Source organism: Ammospiza caudacuta, chromosome Z (assembly GCF_027887145.1).
Source record: "Ammospiza caudacuta isolate bAmmCau1 chromosome Z, bAmmCau1.pri, whole genome shotgun sequence".
NCBI classification, from domain to species: domain Eukaryota; kingdom Metazoa; phylum Chordata; class Aves; order Passeriformes; family Passerellidae; genus Ammospiza; species Ammospiza caudacuta.
This window is the reverse complement of record NC_080632.1, coordinates 43300433-43319495: the sequence shown is the minus strand read 5'-3', so window position 1 is coordinate 43319495 and position 19063 is coordinate 43300433. Positions and strand designations below refer to the sequence as shown.

At 34.1% G+C, this 19063-nt stretch overlaps 1 protein-coding gene across 1 annotated transcript in view; it reads right to left on the bottom strand.

Annotated features, from left to right (window-relative positions):
• Positions 1-19063, bottom strand: part of FCHO2 (FCH and mu domain containing endocytic adaptor 2) — an 86239-nt gene that overhangs the window by 30501 nt on the left and 36675 nt on the right. Inside the window, exons 9-12 of the mRNA XM_058824511.1 lie at positions 14189-14233; positions 11956-12028; positions 8975-8999; positions 1469-1523 (exon numbers count right to left, since the gene is read on the bottom strand). Of these exons, the coding sequence (XP_058680494.1) occupies positions 1469-1523; positions 8975-8999; positions 11956-12028; positions 14189-14233 (198 nt within the window). The remainder of the gene's footprint in view (positions 1-1468; positions 1524-8974; positions 9000-11955; positions 12029-14188; positions 14234-19063) is intronic.

The following is a 19063-nucleotide window of genomic DNA, read 5'->3' as shown; positions in this document are numbered from 1 at the left end:
TCTAATTTCATCAACATATTTCTTGTCTTGAACATTATCACTGACCTTCAAGATTAATTTCCTACGAATAAGACAGTTCTCGTAAAGTGTTTGGCCTATAGAGATTTAAGTCACACTTATTATGATTGACTGTCATTATAATAAAACAATGTCCTCCAACAAATTATCTCATGAGATCCCAGTAACAAAATAAATTTCTAGAGGCTAAGGGAGGAAAAGAGAAAGTGAGCTGATAAATTCCTGAAGCTGGTCAAGATTTTCAGCAGCTGAAGTACTACCTTATGAGGGATTGCAAATCATGGATATTTTTCATAGAATGTATGCCTTTTCTTTTGTTTCACAAGAAGATATAATAAAAAATAAGATGTCCAAATGAATAAGCATGAATGTTGTTCACTTATCATGATAAGCATGAATGCTGTTAACTTATCTCTCACTTTCAGAAATACATGCAAAACATGAAACAATCCTCTCAGAACTGGATAAAAGTCTGTCACTTTTATATAGCAATTTTTTAAACAGACGGTTACATCAACGGCTTTTATTCTTACAGGACTCTTCCATGTGGATATTAGAGGAATATTCTGCAAAGCTGATGAAAACAAAGAAATTATGACGATGACCTGGCCACTGTAATGAGCTAGTAACTACTTAAACATTTTTGCAATTTAAGGTAATGGTACAGCCCAAATTCACCTTTTGTCTGAAGTACCCAGAAAATTCAGTGAATACATTTCCAAAAATTAGCTATCTTGCCAACATACTAAGCTTGCTTAGATCTATGGTAACTATTCCCAGCTCTTAAGTAGAACTTTCCTCTGTGGTGGTAGGAAAAATTGGACAAGAATTTTTCTCTAAAGCAACACGGGAATGGCAGAGAAAAATCTTCAGCCTCAATAAAGGTGACTCAGAACAAAATCTGCTCTGTATATGAAAGCAATAAAGCTTTCAATATGAAGTTATTAAAAAGACTGTAAAAGCTAAAAGCACCAATTGGAAACAGCATGTAGTGTAATGACTTCATTAAGTAACAGAAATTCTATTTCTACACTGCTCTAGTGTTACAAAAAAAACGTGAGGGTGCAGGTATAGAACAGATAACCATTCAATTTGCTTTAAAAAATTTGGAAGCTTTATAAACTCTCTGAGAGCTTTTCATGGAGAGAGATTTGTGTGGAATTTTGGATCTGCAATGGATCTGGCAATTTTTTTGCTTTTCATTTTTACTGTCCTTTAAAGTTCCCAAGAGATCAGATCAGATCAGATCTAATCTAATCTTTAACATTTGCACACACACATCCAAGAAAAAACTGGGTTCATTTTACAAAAACTATGAGTGTAAGAATACAAGGTTGCAACATAGGCATAAATGTCATTCATCTTCCTTAACTTTTTAGTCAGTACTTCCTCTGTCCAAAGAATTGTAATAGCATCAAATAACTTGGCACAATAATGGTAAAAAGGATATCTTGTGTTGCTTCTGGTTTAATGCTGTATCCTTCATCATCTACATCAGGAAAGTTCTAAAAACAACAACAAAAATTATGCTATTGATAAATAACTAAAAAAACCAAGTCATTCTTACATCAGACCGGATTTTACATCATTGACAAATTAAAGTTGCAACAACTCATGAAAGTGATTTTTATTCAACATTATTACAATTATCTGAAGTTATGATCTGTCATTCAGAAGCTGTGTGACAAGGTATCTCACCACAAAATGTAACAAAACAAGCTCTAAATTTCCTGAGAAAACTGGCAAGTTTGAAGGGCATCTGCTTTAAATAATCAATCACTACTTAATTACTAATCATAATTACTAATTGCTCATTAATTATTAATCAATTACTTTATCAAAAAGGACAGAAATCAATATTATTTTAGCTTTAGTATTGAGTTAAATTAGGTTATAATCCTCTTGGCTCCAGAAAAATTTCCCAATTTTTACTGCTTTCAGCTAAGACACAAGGTATTCTGATGGTGCAGAGGCAAAACCTTTCCTAAGTAGTAGTCAATATTTAAGTATGCTAGCCAAAGCGCTGCTTGCAATTCCACTTCCCCTAGCACGAGCAGCATGCCTGCACTGTTACTTCAGAAAAGAATATCCACATCACAGGTGCTCAAAATTTTATTCCCAAGTTTTCCTTTACAAATCTCCAACACTATCCTGAATCTTCAAAGCCAATAAGCATCTGGGAACTTAAGTTCTGTATGTCTGTTCTTGCGGGCAATTAAACATAAATTGACAAGAATGATGTTAAAATAACTTAGAATGCTCAGCTAAGCATATAGTTTCATTAAAATAACTTTGGGACAGAGAGAAACAAGTCTCCAAGTTAATCTAAATTTTAAAAATGCACAAAACCCCTGCATCATGTGTTACATATACAGGAAAAACGTTCCCCACTCAGAACCAAAATAATCCACTGACAACTTTGTATGCATAGGCAGTGTATGTGAACTGCTTAATGTCTCAGTAAGTTTATCACAAAAAACCACAAACAAGGTGTCTTCAAAATGCAGTGATTTCAGTAGTTACTAATATGCTATAAAAATTAGAATATGTATACATATAAAAGTAATTTATTCTAGCGTAGCATCAGTATATTCTATCAGAAAACAGGTACTGGGAACCAATTTGACCAACAGATACGTATACACAGTATGGCCAAAACATAATCCGTAAGAAGTCAAGAGATACAACAAAATGACTTATGCTGGTGATTTCAAGTGGACAAGAAAGGAACCTCATGACTTCAGATAAAATTTGAAGCCAAGTTTAAAGAGAATGTCTCTGAACAGCTTTGGAAGTATAGAACATGAACATTAAAATGATTCAAATGTAGTTATCCTTCTGTATCTTTTACAGGTATCACAAATGGGATGTCTGATAATTCACTAAGAGAAAGTCTCTTCTATACAGTTCCCTAAATTTAGCACTTCTAAAATAAATGGAAATCACATATAGCTCAAACTTTCTGCTAAGAAAAGTATAAGAAATACAGTCCTGTACAGATGTAAGACACACCAAATTAAACACCACATCAAAATAACTAACTAAATAAATACACCAACAAAAAAGTAATAACAGTACAATCACACGGTCCAATACTTTAGCTTTACTTACTCAAATCAAGGTTCTTAGCTACGCTTGACCTCAAGCCGACCTTGTTTATATACCAAAAACTACTAATGAAACTTGACATCAAAGTAAACAGAATAACAATCTATAGCTACAGAGTAAGTTTATTTTCTTGTAATACTACAAATTCTGAATTCTGAAATTAATTTAGTTGTCACACCAGGTGATTTTACATAGATCAGGGACATTCATGGTCAAGATGAATTGAAAATCAATAAAAATCTTTAAATACACAACATTAATTTTTCTTAAAACTGGGCCATATATGTACAGGATATGATTACTGGGCTGACACAGCATGCACAATGTAGCTGGCAAAACTCACTGTTTTGATATTAAACTATGAGAGAACTTAAGTTTGTAGAAGTTATTTTCATTGTATTATTTTTAATTTACTGAATAATCTCTAGGATTAAGAAAGAACCAAAATCTTAAAATATTTAACTTTCTTTCTTAATACTTTCGTGACAATTATTTCTGATCTTGATAATGTACTTGAATCATCTATTCCTGAGAAATAGCCCTTCAGCATGCAGTCTGTTTTCACAACTTCATGTATAACAGAGATGAACACCGTATAGCTTAAGTTCCGAACACAGGAGAAGAAAATTCCTTCCTTCTCTTTCAGCTAGTCTATGCTACCACTTCTTTTCAAACTCTGTGCAGAAAACCAGAAAACTTAATTTGTAGTTTTTTCCTGTATTTGAAATTTAAATACATGGATTTAAATAATTTCAAACATCTCACATGAAACAGCATATACACACATAAATAATATGCCTTGTATTTCCAGCCTTGTCAGCAATTCAGATTGATTGGATCTTGTGCCAATTTATGATCATTAACACTTGGTTTAATTAACTAGATACTGATCTAGCTGAACAGTTAGAACATCGGCTGGACTAGATGATCTTATAGGTCTCTTCCAGTCTTGAAAATTCTGTGATTCTGTGAATTTATATTTTTGTATAAACCAACATATAAAATGGGTGGAATGGATACTTGATATACCTTTGCATAGACAAAGGCAGATTGTGTCTGATTACAAATTACACAAGTACAATAATACTTCACAATCTTACAAGTTGACTAGTATTTCAAAATACTGCTCTTAATATTTTGAATGGTTGAACTGATGAATATGCTTTCTGAAATACCAACATTTCATTTGCAAATTTACAATTTACTAACAGGAATAGATAACACAGCAACCTGAGAGAGACACATACTCATGAATCTGATGTTAATGAGGCATATACATTTATTTGTCTAATGTTTACTCCCTTTTCCACACTCCTACAATTACAGAACTATGTATTATGTCATGAATAACCGTGTATCTTAAATATCAGGCACACAACACAGGTAAAACCTGATTTGCCTACCATGCTGATCAGAGTTTAAGTTCACAACCTACATATATAATTTTTGAACTTCAACACACAAAGATGATGATCTTTGCAAACTTCAGCCTTTGGGAAAAGTTATTATTAATACAATGGGGATGGACGTCTGCTTTAGCCTCCTACACAAATATGTGCAGTGTTCTTTACAGTCAAAAAGCTCCCAACTACCTCATTATGCATGTGAACTGAACTCTGCAAAGCAACTAGAAAGAAACCAACTGCAAAGGCAACTGCACCTGGCGGACTTCCAGGAAGCCTTTCTGAGGTTCTGTTAAGCAACTAAACATGTAGCTGTAAAAGCCAGTTTTCACTGTGTTTGCAGATGTAATGCATTAATTGTGATCTTATATAGCTGTAAACATACACCAGAAACTTAGGTCATATACCTTTGTCTTTGCTGTGACATATTCTACAACCTTTATGGGGTTAATAAATTTTCAAAGAAATAAAACATCAGGCCTTGATAAATAAAATTAAATTTCCTGTATAAGAAGCTTGAGGACGAAGCATTCTATTAACGAAACACATTTTTCAGCTTTGGTGAATAATTTATTTCAGTTTCCTTGCTCTGTCCCATCTGTCATTTAAAGTGATTGAAGAAGCCACACCATTACCATGTCATTAGTGTCTCTGGGCTACATACAGAGGACAGGGGACTAAAGGGCTAATTGATGTAGCTAGACTACAGAGCACTGTGGTCTAGCTACGTCATTTACCCTTTGCAACACTAGCACTGCTGACAGGCTGGTCGTCAGTCCAGAAGCAAAGAACCTTCACCATGCCCCAGTTTGATTTCTTTATATTTTCTCTTCTCCTGGGATAACTACAGTGGTTATGAGAACTCTTTATTAAGTTTTCCTGAGGGTATGCTTCAAGATGCAATGCAGCTGAACAGCTCACTCTATTTTCTTCTGCAAGAACTCAATTGGCTTCCTGTAATCCGGATGAGGACTCAAAGTAAGCAGCTGAAGCACATAGGCTGGAACAAGAGAACAAAAAGGCTCTCCACTTCTGACATATCTGAGGTGTAAATTTGACTCTGACATATACTTAGGTTAAGACAGAGGCATAATATTGGCCTCCTCTCCTTAGGGTGCCTATTAACCCAAAAGACACAGAGGAAGAGAGCAGACAGTTTCTCCTATTGTTAGAAATGCAGAAAGAAAGAAAAATGGGAATTCAAAGTGCCCCTTTCTTGTGCTGTGACAAAAAGCCTTTTCCTTAATAGCAACTATTTGAAAAATGCCAGAACAAAACGCTGTAAAATGCAAATAAAGAAAAATACTTGAATTTCAATAAATATTAGATTACACTTGTGTTCCACTTTTCAGAAATTGATGGTTCCAAATTCAACCAGTCCCCAAAAATAAAAAAATGGTTTATAATTCTATATAATCTCATATATTAAGAGGTTAATGAAAAGTTTTGGATGCCTTGATATGTGCTTGCATTTCAGTTTCCCATGGAAAAAAAACCTTTCAGCATTATGTTCTGTACATCCGTGACTCCCTTCTTAATTACTTTTGAACTTACTGGACAATTTCAAATGGATTTGACAGAAAGAACAGAGAACTCAAAGATAATTACATTACTACAGTCTTTATGAAAATAGGCAGTGAAGTAGAAGAAGGAGATCAGCAAGCATCCTAACCAAGGGAAGGGTTGCAATCCCAATTCAGATCTTACTGGACACAAGTGGAACCTTGTAAATGTTTTCCTGAAATAAAAGCTTTTATAGAGCTCATATCTTCCTAGAGAACATCTCTAGAGACATGGCAAACTCATGGGAAACAAGACATTTCAGCCTTTAGAAAAATGTTCTAAGGCAAAACCCCCATACAAAGTCAGTCTTCTATCTCTTTCAAGTGACACTTTCTACTACAGACTTTCCACTTTTCTCAATTATCAAGGTTTAGCTTAATGGTAGTTACACTATAGACTGACATATAAAAAACTCAGGAATTTTAAATCTCATGAGATACTGTCACCTATATTTAAACTGAGACTGCTTATTGAAGTGGTCAACTTTTTCAACAAACACCACTTCTCAGTCCACAGCTGCCTACTGTGAGCACACGAAAACCTCTTACAGCCATTACAAAAAAATACTTACTGGAATTAATGTCTTAATAATTTATTTTCCAGTATATATAATCTGGCAGCTACAAAACGGATGAGCATAAGCGTATCTGTCTCACCACATATAAATGTGACAGGATTTTGGGACAAAAGACATTTTTGACCCATTGCACCATTTTGCTTTTGGAAACAGAATAGAAGCTTGATAGACTGTGTTACACATTTTGCACTAGTGAGAAGGCCTTCACGGTATTGACTACATAATAGGTTCAAAGATCCACAGTAGCCCACAGAACTGGTAGATAATAGACAGAAATCAGTTCTTCCTACATCCTTAACTTGAAAATTTGCAGTATTTTTACCTTGGTCTTTATATATAATTGAAGACTGGTTATCTCTTACATTCCTTTCACACAATTAAAATTCTTGACAAATAAACAAAAGCCACCTTTAAAAAAATGACCACGTTAATCATATATATGCCAGAGAGGCTTTCTGTGAGTGAACAAAATTGACAAAATAATAACTGGGACATCTTAAGCTGAATTTTCTGAGGTCTATTCCTCAGTATTTCTTAGAAATCAAACACAAATTAATATTGTTTTAATATTTTTGTTTAATAATAATTTTCCAAGTTCATTTTCTTGAAATGCATTATTTGTTGCAAATATCCATACAAAACAAATCTTCCTAGAGATGATAGAGACTGTTCAAAGCATTTAGATTACGTTTCAAAAATTAAACAGAAAGGAAACCCATAAGTAAAAGCCAAGAAAAATTAGAAGCATTTGAAATGAGACCTTTCAGAAGAGGACTCCAACCTTAAAACATAAAAGCATTTTGGACTGCTTGTTTGTTAGGGATGAAATGAATCTTTGTAATTTTTTCACTACAATTACAATATTGACTTCTACTTTTAAAGCATTCAATCACTATACAGAATACTACTGTGGCTTGAAAAAAGCAAGCAGAAATCACAGACCAAATTTTAAATTCCAAATGCAGTCATAAAATATTGAGCAGGCAAAAAAAACCAAACCAAAAGTATCAACAATTAACCTAGATGATCATATGGTATGCCTCATGTAGCCAGATAGAATGCCAAACCAATTTATACTTGAATTTTTTGAACTAATTGTTTTCCAAAAACATGGAGACAAAATAAGCATAGAAAATAAACACTGCAAGTCAAATGCAGTTGTGGTTCACTCCAATGACTCAACCTGAACTGTCAAATGATTTTATTTCCATGAGAAGCCTGAAAATTATAAGGATACTTCTATTGTTAGTTTCTTTTAAATGCACCCAAGGAAAGAAACTTACTGTAATTCAAGATGGTTGCACAATATAAAGTAACTGTCTTGGCAAGAACTACACATCTGCTCTTACACATACAGTTCTGTTATGTGGCAAAACTTAATTTTCCCCATTTAGAAGGATAGTTTTACTAGATGTTTTAAATCAAGTTTCTCAAAACAAATTTTAATATTAGGTACTAAAACCTCCTAGTTACCAAATAAAAATCAGAAAATTCACAAAGTAAGTGAACTTGAAAACTTAAATTGTGTAATATAATTTGCACCTAAATGAATGAATGAAAAATACATAAGCCTACAGAAAATCACTTAGATTGCTCTGTAAATTTTTCCCAAACATAGCTACAAGTTACAATCTTTGTTATATGTTAATTCAAGAGAACATATGTGTTTGCATAAAAAGAAAAGACTAAATTAAGGAAATGAAAATCATTAACATATCTAATTTAATTTTAAACAGCCACTTAACCTGAATTGACTAAAAAAAATTGTAAGGCCTATCACAGATCTAACAGTAATGAAAACTGGACCATTAATAAAGTGCATCTAGAAATGCTGCATTTACAGTCATATTTTGAACAGTATATTCCTACACTCTATTGCCAGTGGTAAAGCAGAACCCAGTCAATATTAGAAGGACTTCTCAAAAGAAACAGTGGTAAGCAGAGGAATATGACAACACACAGTTGAGTCCACAATAAACTACATCTTTTTTCTTTCTTAGAATCTATTAGCCAAGGAATTCAGACTATTAGCTGAAAAATAAAGTAACATATACTTGCAGTGAAAACACCTTGCTTAAAACCTACTATTATTAGGAAACAAAAATGTATTACTGACACTTGTTTGTACATACCGCTGAAGATCATGTACTGCACAAAATTAACACTTTGAGTATGCAATAAAAATACTAAATCTTTTACCAGATAAATTATGTATTGCAGGGACTGTATGTAAGTTGAGTTTCATCAGATTGTGGGGTTTGATAGTATAAGCATATGTATTTATTTTGGAAATAAGTCTACTTACGACTGAGTCTGCATCTGGACACTCCCTATTTAAAAAAAAAAAAGAAAGAAAATTTACAATTATAGAATGCACAACTTATTTTATTCACACAAAATCTCCTCCAATATTTTCAAATTACTTAAGACAGTGCATTTGACCCTTTTGCCTCTCATACTCTTGAAATTTTTACTTTAAATAATCCACATTCAACTGAATGAGATTTAAATAACAGCTGACAGCTTATGCTCAAAACACTGCAGAAAAAAAATCAGAAAACATTACGAAAAATCAAACTCACATATTACTGAAAAGAATTAGAAATAATAACAAAAAAATCAAGGAAAGTGAGGACTACCACACTGTGTTCTGGATGAATATACTTTAAGTTTCAGGTCTTCATGGGTGATGGGTGCAGTAAGTAGAAGTCACCAATCCTAATAAAATAGTCTACCTGCAAGTGCAAAATGTTTTGGACAAAACCCAATTCACAAAGAAATTAAGATTTTCTTCAGAGGAATTCAGAGCTTTCTCTTTTGGAGTTTCATTCTTAGTTCATGTTTGTCAAGCATAGTTGCAGTCAAGTACTAGAAGATGCTGAACAAAATAACTGAGTATCCTCCTAGAAAGCACTTCTAGGAAAAAAAAGTAAGTTGTCTGCAGGAAGGCAGTGGTTGCAAGCACATTATTCACAAGTGTTACACTTTTCCACTGCAACTTCAATTTGAGTAGAAGTACTTAAAATAATAAATGACACTATTCTCTCTGATGTCTTCAAAAACCAGAAGCAATTACATTTACACAACATGGGAATACTTGAGTAGAGTACAAGTCCTCTCTAATTTGCACCCTGAAAAATCATGATGGTGCAACTGAGCAAGAATGCTTTTATATCATTAGTCTGAACATCCTACACACACGTAGAGAAAAAAGAACATGGAAAAACAAAATGCATTGTAATCTAAAACATCTTCTCTGAAAAAATAAATAGGCTAAAAGCAAAAATGTAGCTTTTACTACAGTGTGTTAAAAACAGGTGCAAAAAACTTGCTAACATGGAAGCATTAATACAAAATTCAGTACAGCTTGTTAAGGAAATGACAGTGAGATGAAGGATTTCATCTTCTCTGAAAGGCCTGACACAAAAGAAGACACATGTGATCAAATTTCTACTTGGTTTACATCTTTCATAGCAACAGAGCTGTTCTGAAAGATATTTTACTGCTTGAAAAGACAAAGCATATTCTTCTCTTGAGAGATACGGTTTCAAAAAGTGTCTGTGTGCAAACAAGATAGCCTGAGATACGTAACAGTTGAGAAATGTGAAATATAAGGCAAATGAATGAATATATTTCAGCCCACAATGAAGATTTCCAAAATTAGTGAGCTAAGATATCTTAAACAGAAATGGCAGATCTAGACTCAGAAGAGTACTACCGACATCTCCCAGGATCTGTTCTATAGATGCAAGGAAAACACAGCAGTTTATAAATGCTGGTGAGGTGGAGAACAAGGACATCAAGCTGTAGATAAAAGTTCTTTTAAATCACTAGATTTACTAGATCATTCCTTTTAAATTAAAGAACTAGGTCATGCTTCTGCTATAAGGTAGTGTTTCAGAAAACAGAGATTTTATAAGAGAATTTAAGGATTCTAGATAAAAACTGAAACAACCAAATAATGCAAAGCAGTGGTTAGAAGTGTGATCCCTGGCTAAACTACAGCAATATATAAGAGAATGCACCCTGTGTGGTATTTCCCTGAATTAAAACCACTACTAGACACACCAGTTCAGGCATCAACAGTTTAAAAACTATCTTGACAAACTGAAAAGCCCACTAACCATGAGAGTTTTTCTAGATTTAGAAAGCTTGCCCTAGACAAATGAAACAAGCTCACAGACTAATATACACAAGTCCAAGGGAGGACTTGATTTCTCTGTGCAGAGAAGTTTCTGATGACAGTTTCATCATTTCCAGTCTGTAACAGGATCATCAGCTGAAGATTAAATCAGACAAAATACAGACTAGCAATCTATATCTCTAAAGAGATCATAAAAGAAGTATTAAAATATATTATGTAAACACATAATGAAGCCTGTTATTTATTTGTGATGTTCTAGTTCATTTAGTAGTTATGGTTTAATGCAAGAATCTCTGTAAATGCCTATGGCACTTTCATAGAGTGTGTGAATATAAAAACAAAATACTATTAGCACCTGTTGTCCTTAGGTCGCGAATTTTTCAGCAGTATGTTAAAAAAACTAACACTGGTAGAATAGTTTAAAAATTATTTTTAAAAAGTATATATGCGGATGTTGCCTCTGGGAATATTTCTGTATTGTCAAAGTTGTCAAATTGTAAGCTGTCTTCTTGAGAAAATACATGTAGAAATATGAAAAAAAATACACTGACCATAAATACTAAGATAGATACTGTGAATAATTCCCCTCAGGACTGTTATTCAAACTCACTTTTTGCACAGATTAACTCCTCAAAGACTGAGTACATGTAAAGAATATGGCATAGGGTATATCTGGGACATCAGTCCTGATCTAGAATGATGGTGTTTGAGAAGGGAGTGTGCTTGTGATATACTGCATTTTTCTGTCCTTCGACGGTATATGCAGAAGTTCCTCTAACAGAAGAATACCTGAAGCTTCAATTCTGCAAACACAGCCATCAAGTACTTTTACCACATACAGACATATTTTACTAGGATTAGTGTGAATTACATATCTACAAAGCTGACATGTAGAAGACATACTTACCTATGCACAGGAAAGAATGAAACATGAGCTGACTACTATGAATATGCTTGTTATTTGTTGTTATTATGTTAAAATCCTTGGTCACAAAAATTGTAAATAACTGTGATGTTTTTGTATTCATTGTGTTCCTTCAAACGGCTGTTATAAACCTTTTTTTTGGTTAAATATTGGTTATTTTTTATCCCCATTACTAGTTGTCATACAAAACAAGGCTTCAGGGTGGAAATATACTTACACAGATTCAGTATCTTTTTCTTTTTTCATTATTCCTGATAAACCAAAAGGCTTCCTTTTCCGTGGTTTTATTCCTATGGAACAAACACTTTTCATTCATAGATCAAAGAGATAAAGGCATATTTAGCAATGTCAAACATAGATGCATATGAATCCAATGTTTTAAATGCTGCCACAGGTATGCAGTGGAGACAGGTATGGAGCCAAACTAAGGGAACATTATTCCAATTTGCTTTAAGCGAAATACAAATTTTAAAAAAATTAAAATAGGGTTCAACACATTAGTTACAAAATTCTTAAAAAACTGACTTGGATCTCCAAGTTGGGTATAAAGACTCTGTTTTCTTTAATAAACAGTTTTGAGGAAGAAGATTCTGCTCACAAAAACTCAATAGGATGCTGCTCCAGGTGATACTGAATAGTCATGGATGAGAAACTGAACATTGCCTTCCCCAGCTAGTGCAGTTCAACAGTTACCCTGTGGTTATTTCTTTTGCCCTGTGTGCTCCCAGAAGCTGCAAGCTCCTGCCTTTCCTCAAAAGTAGTATCTTGGTCCCATTAAAAATAAGAGTGTTTCTTGGCTTTCCAGCTGATGTGAGTTCATGATTTCCCAGTGCTGCATCCAGCTCCAATACAGCTTCTCACCGAGTTTGGAATTACACTTCTCCCCTTTTGTTTCTTCCCTGCTTTTAGCACTGGATACATACAGCTATGGTACTGAAAAAAGTACTTTCATTGCTTTCATTCCCACTTAATGTACTAAAACTAAAATACACTTAAATATTCCCTCAGACTTACTGCCACATCTGCTTCTTTACAATGTTTGCTGAGGCAAAGCAGACTGCCAAACAAAATGACTAAGTGCAAGCATCTGATCCAACTGGTCTACAATTTGGTTTCGATGCATGATACTACTGGCAGCATGCTTTTGAGGAGAGTGGTAGAAATAATTTGGTTTCCAAAATTAAACCACTGTTAATCCAAGCACTTTATTGTATTTACCTTTACAAAAATATATTACACAGTGCATAAGAAACCTCTCCACTCCTAGAAATTTTCAGTAACTCTAAACTTCTCAAATCAGGTAACTGTAGAGTCAGTAATACATACTGAGGAACATAATTTTTTCCAAGATTATTTTTAATTGTCTGGGCTTTGTTTTTCCTCTGTGTCTTATGCAGACCAAATAATGGCAAATGGAGTATGAGACTAATTTCTGAATATGGATCTTCTCTGCTTCAGTTAGAAGAGATTTTATGTCTCAGCCAAAATCTTGGCAACTTAAAAAAGCTTTTGGATGCTATAAGTTATACTGCTGACTCCTCAGTCCCACAAGTAAAGACATAGCTTATAGACAGAAAGCAGTTCTTAACCACTTTAAACAATCCCCTAAGTAAAAAAGGCTGCACCAACAAAGAAAGAATTTGCAACCATAACACTACATTAGGCTTAGTTTAACTGACACAGTAACAATGGGAAGAGCCCATTGTTTTGACACTTGCAAATTAAGCTACAACACATTCATAACTGAATCAAATCCAAACCTCTGCAAAGACCAAGCAGCCAAAGTACACATGTGAGAAACACTCAAATTATCTGACTTTTATGCATTACTCGTTTAAAGCTTTTATAGGATTTGATGCCTAGAAAGGCTGATCTGGAACAGAGACTAGACTTAGTTAAATGAACAAAATAGGTATTTACTGAAAGGCCTTAAAAGGATATACCTTGGACACTACAAGAGCCTGGTTAGGGCTACACCCAGGATGAATCCAAGATGGATTCCGGTCATGAGTTTTATACTTTTGTAAGTTTTGGTTCAACTATATATTGGGTTCAATTGTGCAATTACAGCTCCAGGTCATGAAGTCTCATGGCTTGCCCCCTTCTCTTTGCCGCTGTTTATAGTTTCTGGGTAATGGCTGTCTGTGATTCTCTACTTGGGAAGGGATTGTTTTGTCTAACTACCCGGTGAAGAAAATCTACTAATATCTAATATGAAATTTCAGAGTTGCATACCAGGCAGCAGAGAATCTGAAAAATTTAAAAGCTAAAACCCAAGGCATCAGTCTTATTGTCATTGAACTTTGTTTCTCAAAAGGAAAACTGCATTTTAGTCTACTGGAGCACTTTACATTTATACAGACTCACACACTGATGAGTACCCTTTGCTTCACAGTTCAAGTACTAATCCACAGAATTCTTGCGTAAACAACTATGCTATGGCAACTCACCTTCAGCTACACTGGATGTGTTACATTCTTCAAACTCAATAGGGCCTTAAAAAAATGACAATGAAGATAAACATTAGGTCAAATTTCACCTTTTTTAATGACAACCAATATTTCCTGAAAATATGAGATAATCAAATCAGAAATGTTGGTATCAAATGAAAGGCACAATTACTCTGCCAATGGCCAAAGATACTGCAAAATCACACATGTGAAGCAGTTTTTTCACTCCTTCATATTGAAAAATTAAAATACTAGTCATCATCTAACTACAATTCAATTGCCTATATCTAATTGGTGTCTTCATTCAAAATTGCATTTATAATATAGCATCAGTGTAAGGTTTTAAATTCACCTTCTTTTAATGAACAAGAACTGTATAAGTAAAAATGAAAAAGGAAAAGCTTTAGCCCTAATTTTGAAAGTCACACTTTTTCTAACCCTGCATTGCTAGTTCTAGTGCTTCCTCTCCACAGCCAATAGCCTACACAATCAGAAGTGCCATGTAAAATCTTAAACACAGCAATAAATAATTTTTTTTCCAAAAAATCATTAAGACCCAACAGGACCAAACCAAAGAGAACACCAGCTAAGCCCTAGATCTAAAGAAATTCCTCACATTATATTTGCCACAAATTAACAGTTCAACAGCAGTCACTTGCCACTAACAACAGTCAGTTGCCATTGCAAATTGATGTCCTAAGCCTTATTTATTCCTATATATTCCTAAACCTAGAATTTATTTAATCCCACTCTGAGACATTTTAGGAAGCATGTGTACAGAAAGCAGCATGAGTTTCTATAGGATCTTGTTCAGGGAATGATAGAATCATACCATCATACTTGTGGAAGTGCAATGAAAACAAAGAGCACATGCAGGCCGGCAACTTTTCTTCCAGCCCATGTTGGATTACCTTGTATCCGTATCCACAGAAGAAAAAGTTTAGCATGCTATCACTGTGCCACAGGGGTTATTCCTTACCTTTCTACAAACACTCTGATAGCATGCACACAAGTTTATGTACAGAAACGTGACAGATAAGAGAGAGGGGGGAAAAAAATACTTCTAATGACTTATTTTCTTTTTTAATTATGGCATGCTCTAAGTATTAATTTATATTTACTGTAATTAAGACTGAGTTTGCAAAATTTTCCTTATCAATAAAAACAAATTTAAATGTTTGTAAACAGCAGGATCAGATTTTTGGACTAGAACCCATCAATATCTCACTTATCATAATGTAATTGTTTGGCCTCCAAATGATGCTCCTGCAAGCAGAATATTAAAAGACAAATCTCAAATAGCAGTCTTAACAGATCTTTAAATTTCAATTAGCAAATGACTTCAAATGCAAGTCTAATTATTCAATACAGAAAGACAAGATGCAAATTCCTTACAGTTCTCTCATAAATATATGCACATTTTACACTGCTCTTCCAATACTTTTTCCTTTGCACTTCCCTAAATCTACAGTAAAACAAAGACAGCATGCTCCCAAATGAAGCAAACTTGACTACCTTGTAAAACAAAAGAACAGAAAAAAAAGACCAGGAAAACTGATTTTTAGAACAGTACATGTCTACATCTCCATATTGATTTAATAAACATTTTATTTTACAAAATTAAACTATTGTTCACAGGATATTAAGCAAGACATTCATAAAAATGCCATAAAATGTAGAAGCTGAAGAACTCAACTTTTGCTTCTTCAGAACTACACTTCAGACCACATATTTTTCATCACTTTACTAATGATTCAACTACTTCTATTTCTTGCTTCTATACATATTCTCATTTTGCTAGGAAAAATCTTTAAAAAGCCAAAACAATGACATTCGTCCCTAAAGCAAAAGAAAGGAACCTGTAAACACTGAGACTTAAATATATTTTCAGAGGAATAAAATACTCAGGCTTTTTCAGAATTCCACCATTTCTTTACCCTTTCTACTAAGAGTGATCCCCTTAATTTTAAAACTTTTACACTAATGATTAAAAAAATAATGAAGGCTTAAATACAGTTTATCCATATTTCAGATCAGTATCTTAACTTCCACTTTAAAATAATCAGAAAGGAAAGATTTTTTTCAACAACACATCCAAGTTACTCTATTTTTTTCCATTATGCTTGCTTAAAACACTTGTCTTTAAAGGTGAGGTTTTTACACCTAGTAAGAATTTATATTTGAAGACACATTCTTCCTTACTACAGAAACACACAGATATCATGTGAACCAGTTATAATACAAAAACCTATTTTGGTAGAAACTTACCTTTCCTACTCAAATTTGTATAGGGCCCTTCTTCCTTCAGAATTTCAGAAATTCACATCAGTGGCTGTCTCTAATTAGCTCAGTTGGTTAGGGCATGGTGCTATTAACACCAAGGTTGTGGGTTCAATCCCTATATGGGCTATTCACTGAAGAGTTGGACTTGAGGATCCTTGTGGACTCTTCCAATTAAGAAATATGTAGTGAAATTTTAACAGTTTTAAATTTTCTCACAAGTTTTGTTCTGTAACTTCAGATCTCCAACAGTTCTGCTTCCTATATGTCTGCCTAAAGAGTACCATATTTTGACTTGGGCATAGTATTTTTAATCAAAGTAACATTTCAGAAATAGACATTTCCTGTCCAGTGTGGCACTCTATAGTCTACTAACTTAGAAAACAGGATAGCTGTGAGAAGCTTTCAACAGCCTGCATAATAGCTGGAGTCTCCTTAGGACAGATGCTTTTGAGTCCAAAGAGGTGATAACACTGCTGTCCAGCCAGAACTGTGTGTTGTCACCACACTGTCCTCTGCTAGAACTAGCTGCAGTCTCCTAGTCACGCAGAAGGCCTTAGGCACACATGCTGTTGTAACAGCATAGCATCAATAAGGAATTCAGACAGTTTCTTAGAAAGTTTTCCAGCACTGCCCAATGACTGTGTAGAACATGGAAACAAAAGCAGCCGCACTAGCACAGAAAAAAAAATTCCCCAAACGTCTAAAAAAATCCCAACTCAGAAAGCTTTCTCCTCTGTGACACCATAATGCATATCTTTCTGATTCCTTAATCAGAAGTCAAGAAGTCAGAAGTTGCTATAGTCAAGAACTACCAGCGGTTTGGCATTAATGGAGATTGCCAGACAGATATAATATACAAATGGAAGTCAAAGCATGCAAACTGATGTCCTGGTATCTCAATAACTTCTGTAACAACTACATTAAGTTTTGAAGGTGGATGCATTACCTCTAGGATGCAAAAAAGTTTTCAGAACAGGCTTGTGCCCAACGATTGTACTGTAGATGAAGGCTTAACACCGACAAGGTGTCAGCTCAAAATGTGAAGGATTACAATGGCTACAATTTTTGATGCAAGTAAACAAATTCACTGTCCATTGCAGCATTAAAAGAAAGAAAAGCAGTTGCTTCACATTTAAGAAGTAGTATTGATGTTGGGGACTGAAGTCGTTCCCTGAAGCTGTCACTAGAGTTCATGCCACATGATAGCCTAAGGCACTGAAAGAACCATCTAGTGCAGGTGATAATACTGGTAACACTGCTATTTGGCAGTACTGCAATCAAAGCACTAAAATTTCCTTTGTTCTTTTTCTCATAACAAGACAATAACGTGAGCTGAGAAGGAAGCCCATTCTCAACCATTCATATGAACACAAAACCAAATTCTAAAACTATGGCAGTAAAAAACAAAAAGTGTAAAAAACAAAAAGACATTTCAAGACTTTTTTCAGAGTAAATAAAAAGTTATAGCTGAGATCTAGTTCAATCCTTGCAAAGGTCTCTGATTTAATGTTCTGTTGCAAGGAGACCACAATTTTCAAAAGTCTCTACTCTCCCTGCTGCTATATTAATCCAAACTTTGCTAACACTGGCTTTAACACCTCAAATACCTCTATATACACTTGAATGTATTTGATATTGTAGACACACAGAACAGAAAAAAGTTAATAAATACAGTGCATAAATGAAGGTTACCGTTTGTAATAGAAAGAGACATGAGTATCTAGTGGGACTTTCGTCACTTAAGTATATATACCTAGCTATCTGGATGCTAATGAGAAATAGTAGTATTCTACAAAGAAAGCAGACATTAAAAATCAGTAAGCTCCTCTAATTATACATACAAATTCCTAGCAAGCATCACTGCAAGCTGCACTGAGTTTTTGAATGCTCACAGTATTCTACCAGCAGGGACAAAATAAGGACAAGAAGAGAAAGCAAATGGAGTATGGTTTCACAAACACATGGAGGCAGACAGCTGCTAAATGACAAGAGACTAAAGCAAATACACCAGGATTGGATCAGTTCTTAGGCTCTTGTAAATAACGCAGCTTTTGTTTGCTGGAACAGAAAAAAGTAATTTGTACAAATATAATTTATACAATAATACAACACAGTGTAAGTTAAATTTTAGTTCATTTCATAATTTACTGAATTCATAATTTCATAATTTAAGAAGTGACACTTGCATAAATTAAGCACCAGCAAGTAAGGGTGCATCTCAGGATGCATCTCCTAGACTGTTTAGTAACTACATGAAATGTTTCTCTTGCTGCAAGTGGCATGTGAGTATGTGAGCTTTCATGCCCCTAAAGGTTCAGTATAGAGCTAGCAATAAGGAGATAATATTTTTTTTAACAGACAAATGAAGAAGATGTAATTGCACTGTACATTATCTAATGGAATCTCCTATATATTTAGCTCACATCTATGGCAGCAGTACTTTCAGAGTACATTCAAGGTAACTAAAAAGAAACTATCTTTATAACCACTATCTTATACCTGCTACTTAAAAAAAAAAAACAAAAACAAAACCTCTCCCCACAAAATCTTAGATACAGGTTTTCTAGCCTGTCTGTATAATTTTTACACAAA